We start from the raw sequence: 12,973 nt of genomic DNA on the forward strand, positions 1-12,973 counted from the left end.
GGCCAGCTTAGGCTTTCAGCGCGGCTCAGCCGAGCCGAGGCATATGCCTTCGGCTCGACTGAGCCGCTCGGCCAAGTTCGGGAGCTATACGGGCTATAGTGAATAGCCTGTACAGCAGCCCTTCAGTTCTACTGAACCAAAGGGGTCCTGGGGCCAAAGCTAGCCGAAGGATCGGCCAGCTACGGCTAGATCCTTCGGCTGCTTCGTGAATAGACCCCATAGTTATGTTTGCCTGGATTAGGAACTAATTTGCATATAACCTACTTTTACATACCGGTGTCATACAAGAGATATCTGAACACACAGAATGTAGTAGAACTGTTTGCATTATTGGAATGTTCTATAGGTTTGCTACAAGATTATACATAGCTATATGAATTTTATGGACTTTTGTGGAACCATAAATATTCACTAGTTCATAAATATATAGACATATTTGGTCTCTGTGTGTCCTAGAGAAATATATCTTTCTGAGTATGCAATATAGGATTGCTTTGAAAGAGTAGAACAAATGCATGTGCCTCTTCTTTGTTTGAAAGGACAAGAGAAAAAAACCTCCTGCACTCTTGATAATAGTTGATAATAAACGCTTTCCTTAAAGACACATGTAAAGAGCATAACTTTATATCAATTTTCTTTACCTCAGCTATGGTACTTGTACATAACAATTAGGGTTTTTAATTGGCTGTACTATTAAAATGATTTCTGGTGACTGGAGAATGCTTCCAAAGCAGACACCACACAAACAATACTGAAGCTGAAATCTGCAATATCAAAGTGCAACATAGCTTATTTAAAATTGGCATCTCTCCTTGTATTTTGGTAAACACACAGAAAAAAAAACATTCCCTCAAAATACATGAGTGATAAATTGACATTTTTAGAAAAAAAGACATTCTCTTTGGAAGACACTGTAGTTTATGATTATCAACAAGAACTCACTGTTCTGCAGGAATATATTCCTCAATCAAAGGAGTACACTTGACTTCTGCCACTTTGACATCATTTTCTATTTCCCAAAACTCAAGGCCCAAATTTTCTCCCCGAATGGTTACTTTTGTGCCTCCTTCACGGGGACCAGTTACAGGAATAATCTGAAAAAAATAAATCAAAGTGCATTTCAGTAAATAAAGACCTATACTTGGACAAGAAGAACATTAGTATGTTGACAGGGATTTCTAAGGGTACAGATGCAAACAGAAATGTATTTCTTTATGCCTCCAGGACCCCACAGCAATGAATTATGTAAAGGTAAGATGCTTTCTGCCAGTGATCTAGTCAGTGTTGTTGCTTGGAGTATTTGCTATCAGTGAAACTTTTGCCACAGTGTACTTTTATATGTTTGCACTATGCATATTGATGCATATCGATATCAACAATATTTGCTTCAGTGCCTTAGACCTCATAATTAAGGTAAACCTTTAGGGATAGAGACTGGGGAGCTGCCATTGATGCCTTGTTTTAAAAGTGCAGGCTGCAGGGCTTTCATCTTGGTTGCACCACCCAGTGAACAGATAGCATACCTTAGGACTTCAAATACTGCTTGTTCCAATTCAGTTGGGTTGATTTACTAATATCAAATAGGCTGTTCACTTTGCAAAAGGATTTCACTTTAGAAGGGAATTTTCCCTTAGCCTAGTAAATGTATCACTCTGCAAAGAATACCCAATCATGTGCAAGGAAAATAAAAACACAGTATTTTTGATTACACATGATTGAATGATGGAAGTCAAGAAAGCTTTACCTCATTAATTAAGCGGGGAAGATAGCGGGGAAATTCAATATCAAAATGCAACTTCCCTTTAAAAAGTGAACAGCCTATTTGCCTTTAGTAAATCAGTCCCAGTGACTCACTAGAAAAGAACAAGCAAGGATGACGATGAGAGTCCTGAATTTAGCAGACATCAAGGCTGGTACCTCCCATATATCAATTCTCCACTTCTTATCAACAAGCTCAACCAAATTGTATTTTTTTAATTTAGATTTTTTCCTAATATTCAAGCAATAACATTTCCACAAGATGGTATATATTTTATTCAGTAATAAAATTATCAGTTTGAGAAATAATTATATAATCTTTTAAACACATGACAGCATCACACAGAAAAAAAAAACTTCTCATCACATGATTAGGGCCTAACAGAGGTTGGGGAGAAGATGTAGATTTTGTAACATCATTATTCCCACTTGCCTAAAGCCAAACACAAACCCTTGTAGGTCTAAGCAGTGAATACATAATTAGCATCGTGGTGGAAGTCTGCTGCCCCAGGGACTTGTGATAAGCTCTTATTGAGCTTTGTGCCCTCCAACTCCGCGGCAAGCATTCCTAACCTTTATGGGATGCTATTACATACACTACACTTTGATGGATTGCTTCCCTTCTTATGTTTTAATTAGTGCAAGAAGAAAATGCTTAAAAGAAATATATCATTTGCACTGGAGTAAAGCAGCACAAATCCAAATTACACTTATCTGTGAAGTTTTGTGAGTTTCAGTTTCTTATTGTTTATGTTAACAGTATCATTTCTCATCAAGTAAACTTACCAATTATTTTCTCCACATGTTCTTCAACTTCAACTGTTTTATGCCACAAACTAACAACAAATCCAGTTTTAAATAACACCATTTTAGAATGATAAGGGAAAAAAAGGATGTAGTAACTGACTTCAGGCAACAGTGAAACATGGCACTGTGTCTATGTTCTGAATATTGAGCTCATATTATTTGGCTAACCAGAAAAGTATTTGTGGGGGTTATTTAAAAATATGGTCAATCACTAGAACCCATACAAATCATTTTTTATATTCTGGGTCTGAGACCTGTAGCTGCAGTTTCTAAACAACTTTTCTTCTGGTAAAAGATACTGCCAGGAGGTGATCTAACCCATCCTGACTCTACAAAATTCAGCTTTAGATACACTTTAAGGATAATTAAAGGAAACCTACACTGGTACATATAAAGGCTGCCATAGGAGACCCCATTCTAGTGAAGACACAATTTTCCTAGCTCTCATGCTGATACATGTATTTCTGAGTCACTCACCCAGAACAGGTATGCACAATAGAAGCTCTCACACTTACTTTCCTAATCTGTGTACTTGCCAGTGACCTGGCATGTACTGAATCCAGTATCTGCCATGCACGTAGTATTTCCAGGAGGAACTCAGAAATTGTTGTCTTCATATTTCTCTCACTGCAAGTGTCTATTAATGCACAAAAATGATGCATTTTGATCGTATTTGAATTAAAAAAGTGAGATTGATTTACTAAAGGAGCTAATAATGTTAGTAAGTATGAACCAGCCACATAGGACTGAATGGGATTTCTACTTGAAATTAATTTTCATGCATTAAAACATGAATTTTATTGCAGAAAAACAGAAAAGCATGAATGGGCCCTGACCAAAAGTAGAAAAAGTACACCATTACTGTGGTGTAAAGAGATTGTGCTCATATAAAACATCTGTTTCTTCATATGAGTGTTTGCTGAAAGCTTAAAGTTGAAGTTTAATCTGCTTACATTGATATTATTGAATAAAACCTTTCCATTTTGATTAAATACCTTATTTTGAGACCCAGTGACATTATCACTAGAGCTCCATGCTTCTCTATGCAATTTAACAGGGCTGACAAAATCCCTCAGCCCTGTTGCAAACACTAGGCATGCTCTTGGAGTTGTTTTGAAAATATACAATTATCAAGATGCCTTGATGGGTGGTTGTCAGAGGAGTGGGTGTTCCTAGGCAGGCTGCATTTGAATACAGACTACCTTAGATTATGACTACATGTGATTCTGAGCCTCCTTGATTGAAAGAACTCAAATCCAATGCATGAAAGCGGCTAGCTAGGAACTAAGGTTGACTTGCTGCAGCTTTTAATACACTATGAGAAGCTCACAGTGTGCAGGTAAATCAGACCAAGCAATGTTAAGGACAGGAGAGGAGCCTGTACAACTGTGCAAGACTAAAGGTAAGGCTGGAGATCAGCTTTAACACTTACACCCTTTGGTAAATCACCCTCTTAAAAAAGCTATCTTAGAGACAAAAGCTCAGAAGCATAATAACCCAAGTTCAAATTGAGTTCTGTGCAATCACTATTTAAATGTCTGAAAGTACTGTTTAATTAAGAGACATTTCCATGTTAATGTCTTGCTGGCTTGCCGATAATATGGCATGTAAGTTAGAGTTTAATAATTAATGGGGGAAGAGAAGGCTTATCCAATATTATATATTATTCCATAAACTAATTTGATTTATACCTCATTAATCTGAATAGGATTTTAGTTACATTAAACATTTCATATAACACACTAAATATCCCCATTTCATCCTGTTGTGGGCAATTTTTCATGCATTTGCCAGATATTATGTGGAATATAATTAATGTAGATCTAATATATCAAATCAATGCTAATACAGGAATTAATTGGCATTCATTTTCCAATTTTCAGTGAAAGTTTAGCTGTCTCATCTTTGCTGAAAATTCCTGCACAAAGAAATCAGCTTTGTTCTTAGTAGTGTGTAAATTCATGGAGTTGGTGCTGAAAAGTGTTTTCACATCCTTGGTGTATTCTTTGTGAAGCTGACAATGCATAATGTTGACTGATTATTATTAAAGGCTTTCAAAGTACCTTAGTGAAATCTTTGTTCTGAACAGAAGTGGGGCAAGATAGGAAACAGGCAGCATGAGATATCTGCTGATCAGTGTAAGAACGTGACTGATCCACTGTAAGTTCAAGTTAATGAAGAAATTAATCAGGTTCTTATCACACTGAAAGTGTACCAACAGGGGTGTTTGTTAACGGCAAGGTACAGTGTTAGTTGGTTAACAACATCCCAAATGGCAAAATAAGGAATATGTGTTGAGTAGCTATATGTATTAAACAGTAAATAAATTGGAAAGCGCTAACCACCTGAACTGCCAGATTACAACCAGCCACTGTATTGTTCCAAAAATTACTAGAGATCAACGCACTAACACTTGCAGCCTGTAAAAGGCATCCAGGAATGCTAAAAAAAATCTAAACAATAACAACACTGCATAGTGCAGATAAATTACTTTAATAAAACAGCAAATATTGCACTTACAAACAAGTTCCTGAACACAGGTATAGTCCACACTTGTACTGACAGTCAGGGTAAACAACACTGTGTAGATGACTGGAAAATGCCAGGTATGGCTAGCTCAGCCACAGAAACCCAAGCTAATTAAGCAACCTCAGCATCCCAACTTTTGAGATAGCATTAGACAGACTGTTCATAACACTCACACGCCTGGGCATAACTGCAATGCCACTTCTCTGCCATTTTGTTTTGTTTTCATTGTATAGATATATGTTTTAGCCTCGGGTTAAATGAATGAGTCAATCAGGGCTTATGTTTGGTAAACATGGGCTTTTAGCACCAAAGACGTGTGCCTTTATGTGGAGGCACTAAACTAAAGTTCATTAGGAAGCTTGATGTGTATTGTATTGGAAACGAAGGCTTTAACCTTCAACAATGGATATTATAAACAAACCGAAATTACTGTGTATCTGCAATGCAAATCAGTATCATTTCCTTTTGTCTTGAGCACTGACATTTTCTTCCAAGCTGTGCAGTTTCTCATTGCATATGGCCAATGCTCAACATGTACAGTGAACGCTGTATACAAATAAATTACAATTATTACAGAAAATGGAAAAAAATTGCAGCTTAAGTGTGCAAACCTGTACTATAATTGAGAAGTGAATTACAGTTCAGACACAACAGTGCATGAAATATCCTGAGTAGGCGTCTACCAGCAAAGTCTACAGAGGTGCTTTTACATGGGAATAAATACACTGGATCTTAACAAGCTGTCAGGCATTATACCCTCTGCTAAAGGGGGCATAATGCTAAAGCTTTGCTTGTCATCCACAGGAACTATTTTGCATCAGAACAATTTTATAGTCCTCTAATTTTCAGAGTGCCGGTATAAACACAGCCAACAGTAAAGAGCGATGCAGATTACATTTCCTCCTCCTATTTTTTTTCTGTGTACTCAGTAATTCTTTTGGAGAGATAAAAAAAACACACGTTTTCCTGAATTTCTGTTAGCTACATATTTACATAGTTCAAACAGTTGATACCCTAATAACACATAAAACATGGATTTGAGGTTATCGTTAGTGAATATCCCATGTTAAAATATTACTACTATTACTGGAAGCTGAAGCTATGTCATATTTTTGGTAACTACCACATCAGTACATTTTGGTCTGAGGTCCAAGCGGAAGAATTTCTAATGCCATTGTACCAGTTACATATTTAAAGCTGGCATAGCATAGTGATGCAGGTTTAGACAGTTTTATTGGGATATGGTTTTAACTCATTTGCAGGGTAATCACTAGTTTGAATGTTTTATTGGAAATTGAGTATTCAGCTGTTTTATGGTTTGCCACTTTACATCAACAATGTATGTAATATTGAGGCTTTGCCACTTGTGACCCTGGACATTAACACACTTCAGCTACATGTTGCTGCTATCACGGCAGCCTTTGTTTGAAAAACATTAGTATTTCTTAATTGATGTTTACCTATAGGTTGATTTATAAAACTAAAACCCAGCCATGCGCTGGTGACAGAAATGCCATGTGAATGATATTTGCCCTTCGTAAGGCTGGGCGAAAGTTGTATAAATGAGCCCCCTAGTTTCACAGTCTTCTACAAATAAGTATATAGCGCCAAATCAAATGTCATATGTATGATGTCTTCTCAGGAGATATTTTGAAATTATTATCTGAACCTTAACATTAACACAATTTCCTGTTTATCAAATAGGTATAACATAGTTAAGTTAGTTAACTAAACATTGCCTTTGCAGAACATGGTGCATAGTTTATAATGAATATATATGAAGTTTTAGTGTGGCTTTCAGATATGCTTGTATGTGCATTTTGTGTATCACAGCAGATAATTGCACATTTGTAACATAATGACAACACATGAATTCCCATTCAATCATATAGACCTAAAATAATGGACTATTGAAGAAAAAAATGCAGCAGAGCCATTTTTTTAAACCTACTGAGCTGAAACACAGCACAGTAACAAATTTCATATATAGCTGTATGGTGATAACTATCATGCACATTAAAGCTATCATTGCTAATGCTGCTAGCATTGTAGAAACAGGATGGCTGAGATGATGCAGGCACGGGTATTGATGTACTAAAGGTAAATACGCTGTTGACTTTGCAAGGGAATTTGCACTTTGCAGGGGAATTTTCCCCTAGCTTAGTGAATGTGGTGAAATTTCACTTTGCAAAGAATATCCAATCATATGCAAGGGAAAACAAATTGTACCTCAATCACTAAGGTAAGGGGAGGCCTCACTAACAAAGTGCAAATTCCCTTGCAAAGTGAACAGCCTATTAACCTTTAGTAAATCAACCCTATAGAGTGTGTATTCACATTTAAAGGGATTTAAATGTGCATGAGAGAAAGCATGGACCAATACCATTCATCAATGCCATGGATGGACTTACATTGTATCATGTAAAGACCAAAACCATTAATGGACTTGTAACAGCATGAAGCCTAACATTCAGTCACATCTTGATCAGACCCTAAGGTACATTATACTGCAGCTTAAACTATATAAGTATGAAAATATTCTTCATCAGTACATTGTCTGTATTTTGCCTGTATGTGTAATGGCATGTTACTAGAATATTTTGGCATGCTGATGTTTATACTACTATATAATTTGTAAAACATTAGTGTTCCTTATTGCTGCTTACTTATAGGTTGGTTTATAAAACTAAATTCCAGCCATGCGCTGGGTAAATGCCAGTCATACGGCATTCTGTCTAGTGACAGGAATGTCATGTGAATGTCATTTGCCCTTTGTAAGGCTGAGCAAAAGATGTATAAATGTTTATACTGCTATATAATCTTATAAGAAGATTTGCAGTGTATATGTCCCTCAGCTTTGCGTCAAACATGTCCTTTATACTTGCCTGTGTTATTCTCGGATTTGCACACTTTGCATGGGTTCCTGATAGCTCAAGCCAAGAAGTTTCTGCTAGTAAGCAATGCTGCTTGAGTGTACACTTGCCTTCTCCAACACACCAACCACATTCAAAATCAGGATCAGCCTTCAAGCACAGGCCACAGCTTGGTCTCTTGGCACCACACTTGTACAGGTGAACTGTAAATGACATGTCAAAAGTAGAGGTAAGCCTTTAAAGTAGTTATCATGTGAATAGGTGCTCTTTGCATGCTGTGCACTATGGACTATTTTCACAGTAAGTACATTCCACAAAATAATCAATAATGTATTTCTCAGTAATCTCAAGTAAGCCCACCCTATGCACTGTGCTGGTACATAAAAATACTTTTGTTTTAAATGGTATCAAAAACTATAGCTATTATATAATCAGCTTAATTATACAGTCATGTTTCTTTCTTTAACATACACTTTAACAGAAAACTGAGAAACCTGATGATGAATGGATATATCAAAGGAGAATATATGGTAAATCACTTTAGTCACATCTTGAATATGGAGTACAGTTTTGGGCACTAAACTGTAAAATAGACATAAGAGATTTGGCAAAGGTCAAGGCAAACAACACAATTAATGATAGGGATAGTAGGTTTTATATTTATTGAAAGGGTCAAAAACATAGTTTAGTAAATAAAAAAAGATATTAGAAGTGACTTAATTATTTCATATAAATATATACAGGGTTCATATAACTATGCAATTAATAAACCTTTTTTACCAAGAAGTATACAAAGAAAAGATATGAGCTGTGCCTGGAGGAAAGACAATTTTACAGTAAATGTATTAATTCTTTACAGTACTTGGGTTCTGGAATGCCCTACCACCTGAAGAAGTAATGGGACAATAAGTAGCATAATTTAAAAAAAGACTGGATGCCTTTCTTACAACAAATGGGTAATCAAGGATAGTATGAAAAACTATTTTCTAAGGTCAGGGAGCAAATGTATCCCCTATGAGAAAAAACTGGACAAAATTGCCCAGGGGTTTGTTTTGCCTTCTTATGGAAGAGAACTGCTAGAGTTTGTAGGAGACTGACAGATGTGTATTTTTTAACCTGTTTGACTGTGTAAATGTGATGAAGTCACAGAAAATAAATGATATGGAAATGTGACTATGAAGGGATTCCATTTCAATGAGAGTTATACAAAATGAGTACTGAAAAGGTTAGGCCTATAAGCCTCAGCAATAGATAAGTGATGTTGCCATGGAAACTTTGTAGCCCAAGCCGAAGTTCCACTTTACCTTTGTTCAGAGCTGGATTGTCAATGCTGAAATCCCCGTTCCATACCACAGTCAGTTCCACTGGGAGGCTGTCAATCTCCATCCCTTCGTAGTTATACTAAACAGAAAAGACAAAACTATTTTGAATTGAGAGATTTTTAAGAAGTATTTAATGTTTTCATTAAAGGTTTTATGTTTTATAAGAGTGCTTGATTAATAAAAATGTCTACTTTGGCCAGATGTTCCAGTTTTCTTGGACATGATGTGAAGCCTGATATTTTATGTAAAAATGTATAGTTTATGTAAGCAAACAATGAAATAGATATTTAATTTGAAAATGACAAGGAACACTAAATAATCCAAAAAAGTGAGATTTGTAAAAGTTTTCATACAATGGATCTGACTTCATATAACTACATATTACTTATTTACACAAGGCAATTACCGATATACCCCCATGGCTAATGACAAAGATATGCCCTTTGTCACCAAACTCAACAAGTATCCATAGCATCTGAGATAATAACACTAGGCTTAAAGTGACCCTATCACCACAGGGTGAAGTTTACCTAACAGGTCACCAGCAAAAGAAGTGTTTTTATATAGTTACCTTTCTGGTGGCACATATATTGAAAAGCTTCAGCTTCTCCATTCCCCAGCTACTGCAAGCATTAAACAGTTGAATGAGATGAACACTTGCTCTCCCCGCTGGATACTGTGATTTCTCCCACCAGCTCATACATCTAGAAGTGACATATGAGCCTGTGGTAGGAATCACAGCACTCAAAGGGGTAGAAAGCATTCTACACCCCTGGAAATGTAGAGTACTTGCAGTGACTGGGAAACACACAGGCCATTGAAAAGTTAAGTATATAAACTCTTTCTTTATAAGTGACCTATTTTGTAAATGTGACCCTGCAGTGACAGGGTCACTTTAAACTTTTTTCTTTTAGATTTCTCCAAAATCTATTTTTCTTAATGGAATTTAAAGTAGAACATGCTTCCACAACTTAATTATTTGCATCAACTTAATTTCATGTTCACTATTAGACATACTAAGGTAAAATACTCACAACATTTCCTTATGATGATATGCAAGGGGCTTGCCCCACTATCCTGATAATTTCATATGTATCCCTTGGTGAAATCTAATGTTCGTACTTCTGTCCTAAACATTCTATATTCAATAAAAAAGCAAGTAAAGCAAGTAAAACGTGCACATTAAAAAAGTCCGAGTGGAAATTAGGCTTTTGAAGGAAAGTAAGTGATTACACAGTCTGTCTGGATACAATGACTATTCCTTTTTTTTCTATTGGCTGAGGTTGGGTGATTCAAGACAATGGAAAATAGAGGGAAGAAAGAGGGAAGCAGAGTTTGTACAAAGTTTCACAGCTGCTCTTTATGGATTGCTAGCGGGCTGTGACATAAGAGAAGGATCAATAGAGAGCTTAGAATAGCCTCAATGCACAGGTACAGGTAGATGGGATATAAACAGGAAAGGTGTGGTTCTCTAAACCTTAATGTGCAGGAATGCAAAGTGAGCACCTCACATCTTCCAACCCAGAGGCAAGACTGCCAGATCAACAAGGGAACTACTCCATCTCTACTTCTAAACTTTCTAGTACTTTAACCTCGGACATACCACGATTATAACATAAGGCTCACTCTGTAAGGCTGTGACTAATTTGTTGTTATAGCTATTATGAATCACACAGGACATGTACTATGATTTTGATATTGGTGGGTTTGAGACTTGGTATAACCTGAGAACGGATACTTTACTTTCTACTCTCTGGCTGCTATTATAAAGACAACATGCTAAACCCATAGCATAAAAGATGAGAATAATATCTAGAGGAATAATTTAATAAATGTGTTTTTCTCACTGCCTGCATTTTGGTTTTAAGGGCATAATACTTGCCTGGCAGATAAATCTGGAAAATATTGGCCTTAGAGTGAAAGCTTTTGAAAATAAATTATACCCAATACAATTACTGGCCTACATGGGAACAAGAGAAACTCATGTTCGCTTAATGACAAGGAGAGCGCACACCAGTATTGCCGGAGGGCTGCCATTATCTGCTGCTGTGTTGTTTAGTTCAGTCATTGCAAAGCCATGAAGCCATATCTGCCCTGAAGAAAGTAAACATTTCAACCCAATAGACACACAGGCTATTTTAAGCTCTTTTGTAAAATGTCAAAAGGATGCTCCAGAACTGCACATAAGGGATAATATTGTAGGCATGACACAAAACAAGTTCACTTTTAGAACTTGGAACACACATGAAAAGTAGCACAGTGAGTAATTATTTCTGTCTAGTTCTCAGCTAAGTTAAACCTGACTAAATAATGCAGTAAGCCCAAAACTCTTCTGGCCACCACAAGTGGACTTAATTAGAATCAGGGAAAAAAAACAACTCAGTGCAGACACATATAATAACTAATCAAGGAAATGTATTTTCTTTGTATTCGGAACACTAGTTTCTGATTAAAATTGATGTAATATCAGAAATCAACTTTAGGTCCGCATGCTTTCAGTATATCCTAAAAACAACAGCCAAATACTTACCTGTCACCTGGAGTGCTCTCTTGAGAGGATACCTCTGCCCAGCAGGCATTGTGGGGGAACATTTCTGTCTTTAGGTCCATATTAGGTCCATATTAACAACATGAGATGCTGCACATCACAGCCCTCAAGGCTATGTAGGCTGCATAAAACAAGTCACTGCACTTTTGCTTATAATGAATTGTCCCCCCACAATTTTAAATCACTTATACTGAATGACTAGTAACTGTTTATTACAGAAGTCTGTACATTGCTGACTTTCATTGAAAATATTTTCTAGTGCAGTGTAATACAGTTATTAACAGCATCCAATCCGAATTAAGTATTCAGAATCTTAGGGGTCTATTCACGAAGCTGCCGAAGGATCTGGCCATAGCTTCGGCCCCAGGACCCCTTCGGTTTCAGTAGAACCGAAGGGGTGCTGTACGGGCTATTCACAATAGCCCGTACAGCTCCCGAACATGGCTGAGCAGCTCAGTCGAGCTGAACGCATATGCATCGGCTCGGCTGAGCCGTGCTGAAAGCCGAAGCTGAAAGCCGACAGCCTGCTTCTGACAGCCGGCCACTTGCAGAGAGATCAGCGTCCCTTGTTACCTGCTAACCAGGGACACTGATCTCCAAAGAGCTAACTCTCCCTGGCGCCCAGGGAGTCTCCCGGCCGCCAAGGAGAGAAACACTGCTGTTTCTTTTTTTTCTTTATTCTGACACTGAGCAATGTCAGAATATAAAAAAAAAAATACATTTCCCATTGAAAAGCATTGGTACATTACTATTGGCTATTTCAATTTGCAATATCCAATAGTAAACTAGCATTGTACCCACCCTCTGCTGCAGTTCTCCATCAGGTCCATCAGTAGAGGGCGGGTACAATGCTAGTACTATTGGCTATTGCAAATTGAAGTAGCCAATAGTAATGTGCCAATGCTTTTCAATGGGAACATTTCTTTTTTCTTTTTTTTTCTATTCTGACATCGCTTGTGTCAGAATAAAGAAAAAAAAGACACAGCAGTGCTTCTCTATAGGGCGGCTGGAAGCGGGAGGCTCCCAGAGCGCCTGGGAGTTTTTTTTTTCTTTTTTTTTGACAGCAGCAGAGCCGTTGGACAATAGGAAACTATTGGGCGGAGCTAGCTGTCACTGCTAGCTCCGCACAATCGTTT

The 12,973-nt window shown here is 37.2% G+C and overlaps 1 protein-coding gene across 1 annotated transcript in view; it reads right to left on the reverse strand.

Annotated features, from left to right (window-relative positions):
- PLXNA4 (plexin A4) overlaps positions 1–12,973 on the reverse strand; it is a 580,559-nt gene that overhangs the window by 132,816 nt on the left and 434,770 nt on the right. The window contains exons 10-12 of the mRNA XM_018566064.1: positions 9,272–9,368; positions 7,980–8,170; positions 943–1,094 (exon numbers count right to left, since the gene is read on the reverse strand). Coding sequence (XP_018421566.1) covers positions 943–1,094; positions 7,980–8,170; positions 9,272–9,368 — 440 coding nt within the window. The remainder of the gene's footprint in view (positions 1–942; positions 1,095–7,979; positions 8,171–9,271; positions 9,369–12,973) is intronic.

Source organism: Nanorana parkeri, unplaced genomic scaffold, assembly GCF_000935625.1.
Source record: "Nanorana parkeri isolate BGI_ZX_2015 unplaced genomic scaffold, ASM93562v1 scaffold26, whole genome shotgun sequence".
NCBI classification, from domain to species: domain Eukaryota; kingdom Metazoa; phylum Chordata; class Amphibia; order Anura; family Dicroglossidae; genus Nanorana; species Nanorana parkeri.